The 15,366-nt window shown below is 50.9% G+C and overlaps 1 protein-coding gene across 1 annotated transcript in view; it reads left to right on the top strand.

The window, feature by feature from the left end:
• LOC110126232 (choline/ethanolamine transporter FLVCR2-like) overlaps positions 1-14,793 on the top strand; it is a 35,111-nt gene extending 20,318 nt beyond the window's left edge. The window contains exons 4-11 of the mRNA XM_070469658.1: positions 4,669-4,736; positions 5,904-6,007; positions 8,954-9,064; positions 10,157-10,262; positions 10,413-10,524; positions 11,100-11,142; positions 12,822-12,878; positions 14,704-14,793. Of these exons, the coding sequence (XP_070325759.1) occupies positions 4,669-4,736; positions 5,904-6,007; positions 8,954-9,064; positions 10,157-10,262; positions 10,413-10,524; positions 11,100-11,142; positions 12,822-12,852 (575 nt within the window). The 3' untranslated portion in view covers positions 12,853-12,878; positions 14,704-14,793. The remainder of the gene's footprint in view (positions 1-4,668; positions 4,737-5,903; positions 6,008-8,953; positions 9,065-10,156; positions 10,263-10,412; positions 10,525-11,099; positions 11,143-12,821; positions 12,879-14,703) is intronic.
• The last annotated feature ends 573 nt before the right edge of the window (positions 14,794-15,366 follow it).

Consider the following 15,366-nt stretch of genomic DNA (forward strand, 5'->3'; position numbering starts at 1 on the left):
TATTGCCATTTTGTTAATTGTTTAGGATTTGTTTTTGAAAGTCTGTTTTCTTCCCTTCCTCTTTTATTCTCTTCTCTTGTGATTGGATGTCTATCTATAATGATGTGTTTGGGTTGCTGTTTTTGTTGCTGTGTATCTATCATAGATTTTTGGTTTGTGGTTTTCCTATCTTTTGATACAGCAGTCTATACATATACAAAGCTGTTTTAAGTTGCTGATCTTCTGATTTTGAGTGCATTTCCAATATCCTGCATTTGTGCTCTCCTCACGATTGCTGGTTTTGATATCATATGTGTGTGTGTGGATTATTTCCTACCTTTGTGTTTGTCTTTTGTCTTTCCTAGTGAGCTTCCCCATTTGCAATTTTCTTGATTCTAGTTGCCTTATTTTTTTTTCCCCCTGCCTAGAGGATTCTTTTAGGATTTGTTATAACACTGGTTTGGTCGTGCTGAATTCTTTTAGCTTTTGCTTATCTGTAAAGCTTGATTTCTCCATCAAATCTGAATGACCCGTCTAGGTAGAGTATTCTTGGTTGTAGGTTATTCCTTTTCATTACTTCAATTATATTGTGCCATTCTCTGCTGGCCAGCAAAGTTTCTGCTGAAAAATCAGCTGATAACCTTCTGGGAAAGATTGAGGGCAGGGGTGAAGTGGCGACAGAGGATGAGATGGTTGGATGGCATCACCAACTCAATGGACATGAGTTTGAGCAAACTCCAGGAGATAGTGTAGGACAGGGGAGCCTGTCATGCCGTAGTCCATGGGGTTGCAAAGAGTTGGATATGACTTAGCGACTGAACAATGACAACCTTATGAGCGTTCCCTTGTATGTTATTTGTTGCTTCTCCCTGGTTGCTTTTAGTAGTTTTTCTTTGTCTTTAATTTTTGTCAGTTTGATTAATATGTGTCTCTGCATGTTCTCCTTGGGGTTATCTTGTATGGGACTCTCTCTACCTCCTGGACTTTAGTGAGAGTTTACTTTCTCATGCTAGGAAACTTTTTGACTATAATCTCTTCAAATATTTTCTCAGGCCCTCTCTTCTCCTTTTGGACCCCTATAATACATGTGTTGATATGTTTAACATTGTCCCAGAAGTCTCTGAGACTGTCCTCATTTCTTTTCATTCTTTTTTCTTTATTCTGTCCCACAGCAGTGATTTCCATCATTCTGTCTCCCACCTCATTTATTTGCTCTTCTGCCTCAGTTATTCTGCTATCGATACCTCCTAGTGTATTTTTTTTATAGCTGTTACTGTATCGTTCATCTGTTTGTTCTTTGTATTTCCTAGCTCTTTGTTGAACATCTCTGGTAACATCTCAGTCTGTGCCTTCATTCTTTTTCCAAGTTTGGCGTTTTTGCAAGAGGAGATGAGCTCAAGTTCGTCTCCTCTTCCCTCTTTTCTGGAATCGAGGGACTGCTTTTGGTTTAGATGCCTAGTACCTCTTCCTCAATGTGTGCTGGCTGTTATCCCGGTGATACGGGGTGTGCAGTTACAGCAGGCCTTGCCTGCCCCTGGAGCCCACCAGGACAGTGGTGACTTGTGCTGTCCTTGGACCTCCAGTAAGTGGTCTGTTTCCTGGGCATGCTCACAGGGAAAGAAGCTCTACGGTGGTCCTGTCCCTCTCCTCATGTGCCCCCAATAATGGCACCTTGCCTCTCTGGCGGGCCCAAGCATCTTCTAAGTATACCCTCCGTTGCTGCAGTCACCTATTCAGGCTATTTTCACGCAGCCAACCCTGGTCCTCTCCCCGGGTCTGACCTCTGAAGCCTGAGCTTCATCATCCAGTCCCCGCCCGGACCAACGGAGGAGTATCTGAGGCGGGGAGGGGCCGGGAGACGCTGCTGGCCTTCTGTGCGGGTCATTCTCCTTCTTGCCTCTGACGAACCACTTGCTGTGCCCTCCACCTGGGCTCAGAAGCTCTTCCTCCATCCAGTCTTATCCCCGTGCTGGCGAGGAGGCTTCCCCAGGTTCGGGAACCTTCCCTACTTCACATCGCCCTCCTGGGGCAGAGGCCCCACCCTGATTCCTTCTTTGTGGAGGTTTTCTCGTCTTTATGGAAGTCTGAGGGCTTCGTCAGTGTTCACTAGCTGTTCTGTGTGATTTGGTCCATTGCAAGTGTGTTTCTAATGTTTTGGTGGGAGAAGATGCGCGCCACGTCCTACTCCTCTACCAGCTTGTTCCTCCTCCTGGGCCATCTTCTCACCCCTGTTGGGAAGCCCTTCATTGTCCTTCTCTGAGCACAGTGACTCTTTCCATTGGCCTGTCCTTTATCCTGGCAACCAGGCCTCTGCATGAGTCACAAACTATCGTGGCTCCTGGGCGGGGTTAAGGCAGGGTGGGGGCCATGCCCACTTTTCCCTGCACTGAGCCATCAGATTGGGGGCAAAAGAGAATAGCTTCTGAGTGGCCCTGTGGCCTGGGGTCCTGTGGACTGGCTCCAGTGAAGGGGGCGCCTGAGGCTGCCGTGCCTGGGCACCATGTCCTGTCTTATGTCCTTTTAAGTGGCCCTAATGCCAGGTGTGCCAGTGGTAGTCCTGTGAGCCTGAAAAATTGGTTAAAATTAAAAAGAAACCTGGTGAGCCTTCCAGACTGATCTTTGTGTATTTGGTTTTCAAATCTGTGTGCACTTTTCACATGTATAAAATGCGAAGAGAATATGAACTACTTTCTAGGGTTGTTATTATGATTGTAAGGTATTTAGAAAAGTGTCTGGCACATAAGGACGTGCCATGCCATCACCACTAGCACCACCATCACCACCACCATCAACACCACCACCACCATCACCACCACCACCACCATCACCACCATAACCATCACCACCACCACTGCCATCATCACCACTACTATCACCACCACCATCACCATCACCACCATCACCATCACCACCACCACCACCACCATCACCATCACCACCACCACCACCACCACCACCACCATCATCACCACCATCACCACCACCACCACCACCAACATCACCACCACCACCATCACCACCATCACCCCCACCACCACCACGACCATCAACATCACCACCACCACCACCATCACCACCACCACCACCATCACCATCACCACCATCACCACCACCACCACCATCATCACCATAACCATCACCATCACCACCACCACCACCACCACCATCATCACCATAACCATCACCATCACCACCACCACCACCACCAACATCACCACCACCACCATCACCACCATCACCCCCACCACCACCACGACCATCAACATCACCACCACCACCACCATCACCACCACCACCACCATCACCATCACCACCATCACCACCACCACCACCATCATCACCATAACCATCACCACCACCACCACCACCACCACCACCATCAACATTACCACCACCACCACCACCATCAACATCACCACCACCACCATCACCACCATCACCACCATCACCACTACCACCACCACCACCACCACCATCAACACCACCATCAACACCACCACCACCACCACCACCATAACCACCACCACCACCACCACCACCACCACCACCACCACCACCATCAACATCACCACCACCACCATCACCACCATCACCACCATTATCACCACCACCACCACCACCACCACCATCAACATCACCACCACCACCATCACCACCATCACCACCACCACCACCATCACCATCACCACCATCACCACCACCACCACCACCACCACCATCACCACCATCATTATCACCACCATCACCACCACCACCACCATCAACATCACCACCACCACCACCACCATCACCACCACCACCACCACCACCACCACCACCACCATCAACATCACCACCATCACCACCACCAGCACCACCACCACCACCATCACCACCACCACAACCGCCATTAATTCCTGAGGCTGCCGTGCCTGGGTACCATGTCCTGTCTTACATCCTTCTAAGTGGACCTAATGCCAAGTGTGCCAGTGATAGTTGTGTGAGCCTCACCACCATCATAATCATTATTATGAAGGGAGGGTAGGAGGCCCTTTTCTTTGGATCAGTTTTAGTCTCATCTTAGTTACAAAGTCACTATATGGTTTTGAACAAATGGCCTCATGCTCTAATGACATCGATTGCTACAATATATTCTAGGTGTTCCATTTACTTGCTGGATGAATCAATGAATCAGGAGAGTCAACTAGATGTTCTTTAGGGTCCTTTCTGATTTCAAATATAAGATTTTGGGTGATATGGAATGTGAGAAGAGAGTTAAAAGAGGAGTGTTGGAAAGAGGTGACAATCTACTTGCAGAGGGAGTGTTGTCAGGGGTCAGAGGTCTGGAGCATTCTGGAGAGGGCATAGGTCATCAAGAGGAGGTAGAAGGTGTCCAGTAGTTTCACTGAACCCTTAGGTCAGGCCAACCCTTAAGAGGGATGTAGACAGTTCTGACTGGGAGTGATATGTACTTTCTGGAGCCTGTGTTTCCAGGACAGAGCTAAAGGGATGAGAGGGCAATGCTGTGTGGTTAAGAAGAGAGTAAAGTGATTACTTTTGGTTGTTTTCAAGCATTTCTTCTTCTCTGAGGGCACCACTCCCACTGCAAGGAGGTGAGCGTTTCTGACCTCTCACCTCTGGCAGCAGAAGTCAGCAGTGGCCCCAGCAGGAGAATAAGCCTAATGCTGTGTTTCTCCCTGCCTCCTTCAGGTCTGAATGCTGGTGCTTTTTATGCCTTGTGCACCCTGCTGAATCGCATGGTGATCTTCCACTACACGGTAAGGGTGTTCTCCAAACCTGCTGGGTCCTGAGAGAAGGTGATTTTTAGTCTGGGCAGGAGCTGGGGTGGCAGCATGCTATGGTGTGTGTTCCAGGATTTGGAGGGAGGCGGCTCTGAGTCTCAGCCCCACCGCCAGTAGAAATCAGATGTGTGATAAGCTGGTTTACCGTCTCTTAACTCTCATTCTCTTTTCTCAGAAGAACCCTAATTAATTACTGAAAGATTAGTTGAGGCTTAGAAAGTTAATACTAAGATAACATAACATGGTGCCAGGCAACATAGTAGGCAAACACATATACACATAGACTCGCAGATACAATGTTTAGTTGTGAAGTGTGGGCAAGATTTAATTTTAAATGCTTAATGGCTCAACAGAAAGCATGCTGTGAATGTTTCCAGAACCAGGAAGGGCTGGGAATGGGACTCTGAGTATTGAGAATCAGGAATCCAAGGCCCAAGCCTCTTTTTAAAAATCAAGGGTCTCTTGCTGTGGGAGAGTTGGCCACTGTGGGTGAGTGTTCGTGTTGGAGGTGGACAGATCTGTGTTCGAATCCTACTTCTGCACCTAATAAAGGCCCCATGACCTTGGGCTAGTGGGCTAATCTCACTGTGCCTCAGTGTCTTCACCTGTAAAATGGGGGATATTGATTCCTAACCTTATGGTGAGGAATTAGGAGAATTAAATGAGATGATGGTATAAAAATCCCCAGCATGCTGTCTGGCTTCTAAGAACACTTTAAATATATATAATTATTATCTTTCTATCTGTTTAGCACTGATAGCTGGAAAAAAATCTAAGTATGGAATCTTTGGATATATATACAGTTTTTCCATCTTAGAGATGGGCATAATGATGAAGATTTTCTATAAAGATTATATTTTTAAAAATTTATCTAAAAGTGGTTCTAGGATAGAATTTATTTTCCCCCAGGATTCAGTATGATCCAGACACATCCAGGGTTATATTATGTTGGGAGGAGCAATTATTCTAGGATTCTGCCCCCACTGGCAGCTTCTTACAGGTCATCTCGTTCTGCTACTTTCTGAGAAATGGCTGTCATGGCACACCAGTTACTCGCCTTTACCCCTTTGCCTGCTGGTGACCGCGCCCCATCAGATGTCTTGTTCCATCCTTGAGTGATCCTTGGGGCTGTGGTTTTTCCAGGGGGAAGGTATGATAGTTGGAAGAATCGGCCTGACCATCACCGTTGCAGGAATGCTTGGGACTGTGATTTCAGGCATCTGGCTGGATAGGACCAAAACCTACAAGTAAGTGACTCTTCCTCTTGGACTGAACTGGGGACCGTGTTTTGAAATGACATGTTCATTAGGAACATGGCTCCAAGGATGTGACTGCAGCAGCTGGGATCTGAGTGGTCAAGGAGGCAGTTCAAAGATATCTTCTTGGAGGCACAGTTTCCTCATTTATAAAATGAAGGAAGCAGTGCCTGCCCTCTGGGGACCATAGGAAGATTAGAGACAGAGGACGTCAGGCCTGTCCGAGTTTCACCCCAAGTAGATCACAGAAGGAGCAGAGGAAGGAGAAAAGAAACATGGGAAAGGATCAGCAGTTGGACGTGTGTGGAAACGCCAAAGAGTGGAGATGAGAAGGTGGTTCCATTGCCAGGTTCCCATGGCTCCCTCATGGACCCCATGGGGTTCACCAAGGTGCTCTGTGCGTCCAACTATTTTCAGTGTATTACCTTGCACTTGCTACCACGTCATTGGTAAATACTGTGATATGGTTTAGTCCTGATTGCCCAGTGCATTTCTAAGAGCCACTAAGATTTTAGTGAATTGCAGGCTAAACCAGGACACTTTCTAAAAATACAGATACCTGGGTTCCACTCCTCGTGGATGTCAATTCAGTAGGGGAGTCTGCATTTAGAAATCAACCCGGATGCCTTGATTCAGTAGCCAGCCTTGGAGAAAGTGCTCTGAAAACAGAGGCTCAACTTGTGTGCGTCCTGTGCTCCGCATCTGCTGGGTGCTCAGTTAATGCGGCTCAGTGGGGCAGCTGCCTGGGCTGTCCTGCGCTGGACAGGGCAGTATTCTGGGCTGCTTTGTCAAGGCCTCCAAAGTTCCCAGTGTCTGGAGGCGACAGACAGTGGCAGACCTGTTCTCTGCACACAAATCCACTTCTGTGAGGCACTGGTCAGACCAGGGCTCCCTCTGGCTGCCCTCATCAAAGGCCAATTGAGGCCCTCCCTGGGGATGTGGCTGCCTGGCTGGACACAAGGAGGAGCCCGGCTGGACCTAATTACTGCTGGTGGAGCTGGGCTGCAGCCTTGTTTCTGCCATATGCTGGTTGCTGGTTTCAGGCAGTGAGGACTGGCCTCCCTTGAACCGGGGAATAGCAGCATCCCTTTTCCGGGCTTGCTCTGTGGCAACAGAAAGGAGGGATTGGAATGTTTGCTGGGCCAGGATGTGGGCAGCCAGATGATTCAGATGAACCAGAAAAGAGAGTGAAAAGACAGTGAAAGGGCTGGGAGGACACTGCAGAATCTAGCTGACACTGGTTCCTAGTGTCATTTGATGTCTGCATCCTGCAGTCAGCATGGACATTCTTTCTGCTCTACTACTTGGGCAGAGAAAGGGTGGGGGAGCTCTGTCATCTGGGCATTTTGGTGCCTGTTCCTTCTCCCCGAGGCTCCCAGGTGTGTCTCCTTTGGTTTGGAGATGGAAATTGGATGGTCAGGTCCATTTGTGTCTGGCTGAGGCTACAGATAGTTTTGTAGACAGACTAGTGGTTTAAGAAGCTGTGTATAAAGAAATATGGCAAAGGGTGAGCTTGTGGGGTCAGCAAGGGAGATGGGTGTCCATGTGGCTCGGTTCTGCAGCGGGAGGGCCTGTATGCGGGGAGCAAGGGGAGAAGAGATGAAGGCCCTCTGACCTCAACAGATGCTTTGAAGACCCAGGAGGGAGGGGTGTCCTTCAGAGGCTGTTGCTGTTTTCCAAAGACCAACAGGGTGTTAGTATTCCTGTGTGGGAGAGTAGAAAGAGCACAGTTTTCCAATCCCAGCTATGGGTTCAAACCTTAGCTATGCATTTACTGCGTGGGTAACTTTGGACGTGTAACCTGAGCCTCATGTTTCCTCTTTGGTCACATTCAGGATAGTTGTAGAGACTTTTCTTGCATGCCTTTTGTAAGAGTTGAATGAAATACTAACTGCATGTAAAGGGCTCAACAGAATTCCTGGCATCCAATAAATGCAGTATCAGTTTGACATAAGCACAGTATACACCTGCCGGCTATCCCACTGTGTTTCTAACTTCAGCAGAGATGAGGGAAGGCTCTGAGCTTTCATGGTCTGAGTCCTGATGCTCGTGGCCAGAGTGCCCAAGGAGGTGCCGAGCCCCTGACCTCAGTCAGGAGGACAGGGAGAGGGTGGTGGTCCCAGTGCAGGAGTCAGTCCTGGGTGGGCTACCTGGGGGGAGAGGTGCGTGCAGGGGCACGAGCAGGGTGAGCCCGAAAGAGAAACCAGCCCTGCTGGGCCTTCTGAGGGGCCAGTGGAGGGACACGTGCCAGGAGTGGGCGCAGCTTTCTCCCTCGGGCTTTGGAGTCAAGGGCTCGTTCAGGGCTGGAGAATGTTCTCTCCACTGCACTGTCAGGAGTGGAGCAGTTCAGATTCAGCGGGGAGAGCTGGGCTGCACATGCGCAGGTGGCAACAGGAAGGACCCAGAGACGACAGAGACTGTCACAGTCAGGTCCCTGCCCTGCATTGTCCAGGGGGTGGGGGGGCGATGCAGACAAGCAGAATGGGCTTCTGGGGTTGTCTGCATGCCACTGCCACCTGACCACAGCTGATGTGTGTCCCATTTTCTTTCTTTCTTTTCTTTTTTTTTTGGTGGAGGAGAAGGAGACAAAAGAGCTGTGTCCTTCTTTTATGCTGGTAGGATGTTCCAAGTTCAGGTGCAGAGTGATCTGGTTGAGAGGGGTCTACAGCAGAACACACATGCCTCAAGATGCTTTATACTGTCCTGGTCTGACCCTTGGTAGCTCTGAGCACAAGAACTATTTGTGTGATCATGGGTCTTCTGTCCACTAACCACATGGACACAGTGTTCCTGTGAGTAGATGTCCCAGCACACAGCAGAGGACTAGACATATAGTAGGTGCCTGAAGGATGTAAGGGAGGGAGGGCGGGAGGGAGGAAGGAAAGATCCTGGTGAAGTCTGTGGGCCGTCACTTAGAACCTTTGCCTCTCTTTGTAGGGAGACCACCATGGTACTCTACATCATGACTCTGGTGGGCATGGTGGGGTACACAGGGACCTTGAACCTGGGATACCTGTGGATAGTATACATCACTGCTGGGATAATTGGGTAAGTTTCACCTCTCACCTGCTTTAACTGGAAAGCACCACAGCATGGCTCCTAGAGCTCTGACCTCCTAGGAAGCAATAGGAATCCCTCTGCTGCCTCTCACTGACCTCCAGAAAAATGGAAATGGTGGCCAGAGGTCATGTTCACTTGTCAGATTTCAGAGGGCTTCCTGGGGCTTCCAGGCCCATCCATGCTGATGAGATGGACCGTGTCCTTCACAAATCTCTAGGAGGCTAGGAAATGTCTTGTCTATATGAGCTCTGCCTGGGACAACAAGGGGTCACAGAAAGCACACAGGTCTGGGAATCAGACAGGGCGGATCCTAATGTCAGTTATGCCGGGGACTATCTAAAACCACAGGCATGTCACATAACTGCTCTGAGACCCAGAAGATAAGAGTGGCCTGCCATATGTATGCAGTTGTTGGAAGTAATGAGAGTGATTACAGATGTGAAAGCTGCAGAAGGTGTGGTGCAGATGTCAGATCACAGAACTGGCATTTTCTAGACCTGTTATATGAGAAAGAACCTGTCCACAGGGCTCTCTGCTCATTGTCACCTCCCAATTATTTTCCTGTGGGCTGTACATGAGTGTGTGTGTGTGTGTGTGTGTGTGTGAGAGAGAGAGAGAGAGAGAGAGAGAGAGAGATTGAGTCCTTCTTAGCTGGCGCCTCTCTGGAGGACACTCAAGACTCCGAGGCCCTCCTCTTGAGTCCCAGAGAGCCATGGAGAGGCTGGTCAATATCCAGGACTTCCCCTGCCAGCCCAGGGCTATGTACCCATCACACAGCAGGTCTCAGCTGAGGGCTGAACATTCCAGGCGTCCCAACCCCTCCTGTAAAAGCTGACCCTGTCTAACTGATGTTCGGATGCAGAAGGAACAGGGCTCCCCAAAGGGCCCCTGAGAAAAGAGCCTCAGCTTCTTTCTGGCCTGCAAGTGTCCCTGTTTCCTTGGCCTGCCTGATTTTCAAGGGCCTGGAATGTCTTGATTGGAAGAAAGAAAGCAGGCAAGGTCGCTGTACGGAGGAGATGGGCTCCTATCCTCCTTGCTCTGGAGTCCTCCATTACCTTGTTTCTGTGATCTGCTCATCAGCTTCTCTATAACCGGCTATCTCACTCTGGGATTTGAGTTTGCCGTGGAGTTGACATACCCGGAATCCGAAGTTGTGTCGTCTGGCCTCCTCAACGTGTCTGCCCAGGTAGGCCTATCACTGGGTGGTGGCCTTGAAGCCGTGGGTCCTTGTTCCCTCCCGGGCTAGGTGGGTGCAGGGGCTGCATACGGGCAGCTCAGCTCCCCTGTGGGCTGGTTGGCCGGACCCTTCATTCCAGTCTTCTCCATGCCTCTGCAGGTATTTGGGATCATCTTCACCATCTCCCAGGGCCAGATCATGGACAACTACGGAACCGTGCCTGGGAACATCTTCCTGTGTGTCTTTCTGACCCTTGGAGCAGTGCTCACTGGTGAGTCGGGGCCTCAGGACAAAGTGATGCTCTGACTGTGCCTGAGTTTATGCTGTTGGCAGATTCAGACCCCAGTGTCCTGATTGATCGCACAGATCCGGGACTCTGGTGCAGAGGTGCAAAGTGGAGGGCTCGTGAGGAACTATCTTTGGGAGGCATGAGCATGGGCTTTGCCCCCACCCCACTCCCAAAAGACCCTTTTGGAACCCTGCACTGTGACACTGACCTCCATAGCTCTTTGACCTGGGGCAAGTGGACCGACCTCTGGGAGCCCCACTTTCCTAATCTGTAGAATGGAGATTGCTGTGAGGATTGGAGCACTGTGTGCAAGCTCCCTGCAAATATCAGGGGTCTGTGCATAGAGGCCAGCGTCATCACTGGCTTCTTCCTGTCTGGCACAGCAGTGGCCCCCCAGGCTCTGTCAAGGTGGCTGATGGAACCTCCAGATCCCTGGAAGATCTGAAGGAGGTGGGATACTCGTGACCCTTAGGAGAGTTAAGAGCTCCCTCTTGTGGATGAGCTTGACCATTGCTCTGCTTGATAACTTGCCCTTCTTTGTCATCCCTTGATCTTAGCATTCATTAAGGCAGATCTCCGGAGGCAGAGGCTCCTGAAAATGTGAGTATGTGGGAGCTGCCGGGCTGAGATGTGGGCACAGACGTTGCTGAGGCTGTGGCCTTGGGGGGAGGCGGGGGGAGCGCCCGGGGGACCGGTGGCTGTGAGAGCAGCTCAGCGTCGCACACGTGGAGACAAAGGGCTTCTCCGTGGGGCTCAGCCCCGCTTTTCTGCTGCCCTCTCCGGGCTTTTCTCCCACTTCCTCCCCTGCTCCTGGCCTCCCTGCTCTGGTCTCCAGAGCTGGTCCCTGTGTCAGTCTGCCGAGCAACACCCACCCGGGGTCCTCAGACAAGTCCCGAGGCCCCGGCTCCTCTCCTCTCATCCTCGGATGGGTGACTGGGGAGGAAGGCTGGGGGCTGGCTCTACCACCCGGTCGTGGCGGCGGTGGTCTCCAGGCCGTGGCTCTCCTGGCATGTGACTGCCCCTCAGGCAGTGCTAGGGGACGGAGGGACCGGTGGGTTCCCAGCAAGGCTCTAATAGGTCAAGTCAGGAAGCAGGCGCTGGTGGTGAAAGGGGAGAGGACCAGGAGTTTGATCCAGGACAGAAAAGCACTTTCCAGTTGTTCTAATGGGCTGTGAAGTATTTTAATCAAACTGCTAGGTTTCAAGTCTGAGTCAGGATGGAAGGAATTTTCAGCTCTAAGAAGGAGCATAGTAGGATATATTCCTTTAAAAACAGAAAAAAAGACCTAAAGCTTATTGCAGAGGTAATACATGTTTCTTTGTAAAATGACTTTAAAAAATATGGAAAAGTGTAAAAACTTAATGGTCACCTGTAATAGCATCAGTTAGAGATGAGGTACTGTTATTTTTGCATTTCTTATATATGTCTGTGTCCACAAATAATAGTGTACATGGCTGTATTTTTAAACAGAAATGGAATCTTGTTCTATGTGCTTTTTTTTTTTTTACTTGTTGCCAGCATTTTATCAGGTCGTTTCTTACAATACACTTTCCCCCCCCAACTTGCAGCATACCTTTAATGACTGCACAATGTCCTAATAACTGCACATGGGTAAACACGATTTAATAGTTTTCTTGTCCAGGAATATTTTGCTTTTAAACAACACTGTGATCGATGTCCCAGAAGCTGAATCTTTGGGCATGTTCTTCAGCAAAGTATTTCCTTGAGTAACGGGTCAGTGGTCATGCCCACTTTTAAGACTTTGATATGTATTACTCAGCTGTCCTCTAGAAAGGTACTGTCAACACTACTTGTTTACGTTGCTCTCAGAGTATGTAAGGTCAAAACTGACGTATTTACCAGTTTGAAAAATCTTTGCCAATTTCCACAAGAAAAATAGAATCTGAAACTGGTATATTTAGGCCTTCTGATGATGGGATGCTCATCTTTAGGTCTTTGTTTGTCCTCTGATCTCACGCTTTGGAATTGGCAGGCTGCAGTAGGGAGCAGGTGGGGGGAGGCGCCTGGGACAGGACGTTCAGTGGGGACACAAGGCAAGGCCGAGACAGGAGCGGTCTCCTCAGGAGCCTGTGAGAACCCTGGCATCACCCCTGTAGAGATGGTCTGGTCCTTGTGCCATCCATTGTGAGCCTGGGTAAAAGATGCCTGTGAAAACAGGATGGATTCTAGTAAAAATGTGTCAATTTGAAATGTGACCCATTGTGTAAAGTGATACAAATTTTGCTATGTTTACTTCATAATCTGTGTTTCCCTTTCAGATTTAGGGAAATTGAAGTCATAGGTGGCTGATATTTGTAGCAACCAGAGATAACTTAGTAAGTAACATTTTAGTCATTTCCCTGTGTGTTTCCTGTGGGTACACTGTGCCTTGGGCTTTCTGCCCTGCTTGTTTCCTTAGGAGAGTCTGACCAGCTTTCTACACCACTGCCCCCCAGCCCTACATCTTCATGTACACATTTTCATTTCCTCCGGGTACTGCCTAGGTCGGCCCACACTTCCCTGTCTTACAGGCAGATCCTTGTCCCCGGGGACCAGGTTTGTTACCCAGTAGGCGGTGAGCACTCAGTCTGTCCCTGAGGACTGTGGGAAGCAGCACGGGTCGAACCAGGAGGCCAGCGGGTGCAGGCGCTCACGGTGCTGTCCCGGATACTCCCCAGGTGTCCCCACCTCCCTCGCTCCTGGGGGGCCTGGTGGGACGGGGGTCAGAGTCACGCGGGGCTGGTCCCAGGGAAGTCAGGGCTGTCAGGGGCGTCGTGAGGAGCCGTCATTTCCCCCACCGAGGTGGCGGGCGTGAGTGGGACCTGAGGCCATCCCAGGACTTCAGTCTCAGCACCAGGGGACAACAGGGCAGGGAGTGCATTGGGCCAGAGCTGCGCTTTCTGATCAGTGAGGTGGGTCATTGGCTGAAAGGGCCAGAACTTCCAGTGGGTCAGGACTGATGCTTATGATGACAATCTGTGTTTGGGTTTCCATTTTTCTTCCAGTTGGTAGTTCTCAGCCCCAGAGACACTAAGCCCTATTTAACTGTGACTTCAAGGTGATGGTGCTGAAGGAGGCAGGTGTGTGTGCATGAGTGTGTCAGAGACAGGAGGTGGCGTGACTGGTTGACGTCGGCTGCTGGCTCCTGAGTGAGGGCTTCTCAGGGCTGAGGCTGAACTGGTGCCAAGAAGTTAGCAAGATGGAGAACCAGATGCTGGATCTCCCGTTGTTGCCTCTGCCACGGGCTGCCCTGGGGGTCGTGGCGGGTGAAATGCCATTTGTCCAGCTGATGTGACCTGCATGTGCTCTGCCAGCCTCGAAGGTCAGAGCTGTGTGGGGCTCGGCCTGTGCTGGAGGCCTTGTTGGGAATGAGATGAGCCCCTGAGGGGAGAAACAAAGTGCTCCTGAAAAGCAGACAAACGCCCAAGGTGGCAGTCAGCACCTAGGAACCTCAGAGCATAATCTCCAGGGCACGTTTAAATCCCACCCAACTAACAAGCGTGACCCTGAATGCCTTCTAATTCTGTGCCAACAGCCCCAAGAAATCTGATGACAAACTGACCCAGAGTCTCTTTTTCTATGGGGAAAAGATATTCACATATAAAGTCTCTTTTTCTATGGGGAAAAGATATTCACATATAAAGTCTCTTTTTCTATGGGAAACAACATTAATATGTGCATACTTTGAGCCACACTGCATCCTGTCTTTGTAACAGTTCTTTGCTGCATCTGTTTCACACACGTGGTAACCATATTCCTCACCTGGGGGCTGCCCCTGCCGGGGGTAGTCAGCACTCCCGAGGAGGGTGCAGACCTGGCCCTTCCACAGGCATGAGGGGGTCCATCCAGGTGGGGTGAGGCTGTCAGAAGGGGAGGAGGGTGACGGGAGCCCAGTGGCACTCACAGTGAGATGGTCCCTGGAGGCTGTGGTGTCCCGGAAGGCTGGCCTTTTCACTCCTTCGCTTCTGTCGTGATGGTGTGTGTTGGGGGAGCTCTGTGCGTGAGCGGAGCCCGTCCTCGTCCTTGTTCTCTGTCGGGGATGCCGAGTGCCTTGGGGCTCTGGCTTTCCCCCGGACTCCAGACGCAGGGGCAGGCAGATACTCAGGAGGGCGGAGTCCCTGCCTCCTCACCCCAAGGGCCGTCCCCTTGTCTGTCTTGTAGAAACCCCAGGAAGGGGAGGAGGAGGAGGACAGCCAGAGCAGCAAAGCCCCCAGCCCTGTCCGGGAGGAGCGACTCTGAGAGAGGGCGGAGGAGCGACTCCGGGGCCTCGGGCCGCCCCCACCTCTTCAGCCAGCCCAGCTCTGCCTGCCAGCCCCACGGCCTTCCCCGAGCAGCTTCTGGGGGAACTGGGAGGAACATCTGTGTTTTGGAGGACAGAGCCTCTGCCTCCTGGAAGCCACTCCAGAGCGTGCCCCGTCTCCGTGGGGGAGGTGCACTTTCCACCACACAGGTTGGGGCCCTGCCTTCCCCCTGCAGGTTCTGGGAGCTGGGGAGGCAGAGAGAAGCCTGGAGTCAGTCCTGGCTGCTGCCTCACCTTCCTGCTCCAGCCCATCTCTAGGGAGATGTTCTCCAGAGGAAGGGTGAGCCCAGCCCACTGTCTGTCTCCTTCACTGCAAACTCACCTGGATCATTCCCCCCAAGAACTGCAAAGGTCTCCTGAGGGATGAAAGGAAAGGAGAGGTGGGCCTTGACGGGCCTTGGGTCTGCTGGGTTAGGTAAGCATGTCCACCTCTGGTGGCCAGTGTTTGCACCCAAACCCTCTCCTCATCCCTCTTCCAGCGACAATCCTTTCTCAGACTTCCTGAATATAAAGGGACTCCTTTC

This window comes from Odocoileus virginianus, chromosome 6 (assembly GCF_023699985.2).
Source record: "Odocoileus virginianus isolate 20LAN1187 ecotype Illinois chromosome 6, Ovbor_1.2, whole genome shotgun sequence".
NCBI lineage: Eukaryota > Metazoa > Chordata > Mammalia > Artiodactyla > Cervidae > Odocoileus > Odocoileus virginianus.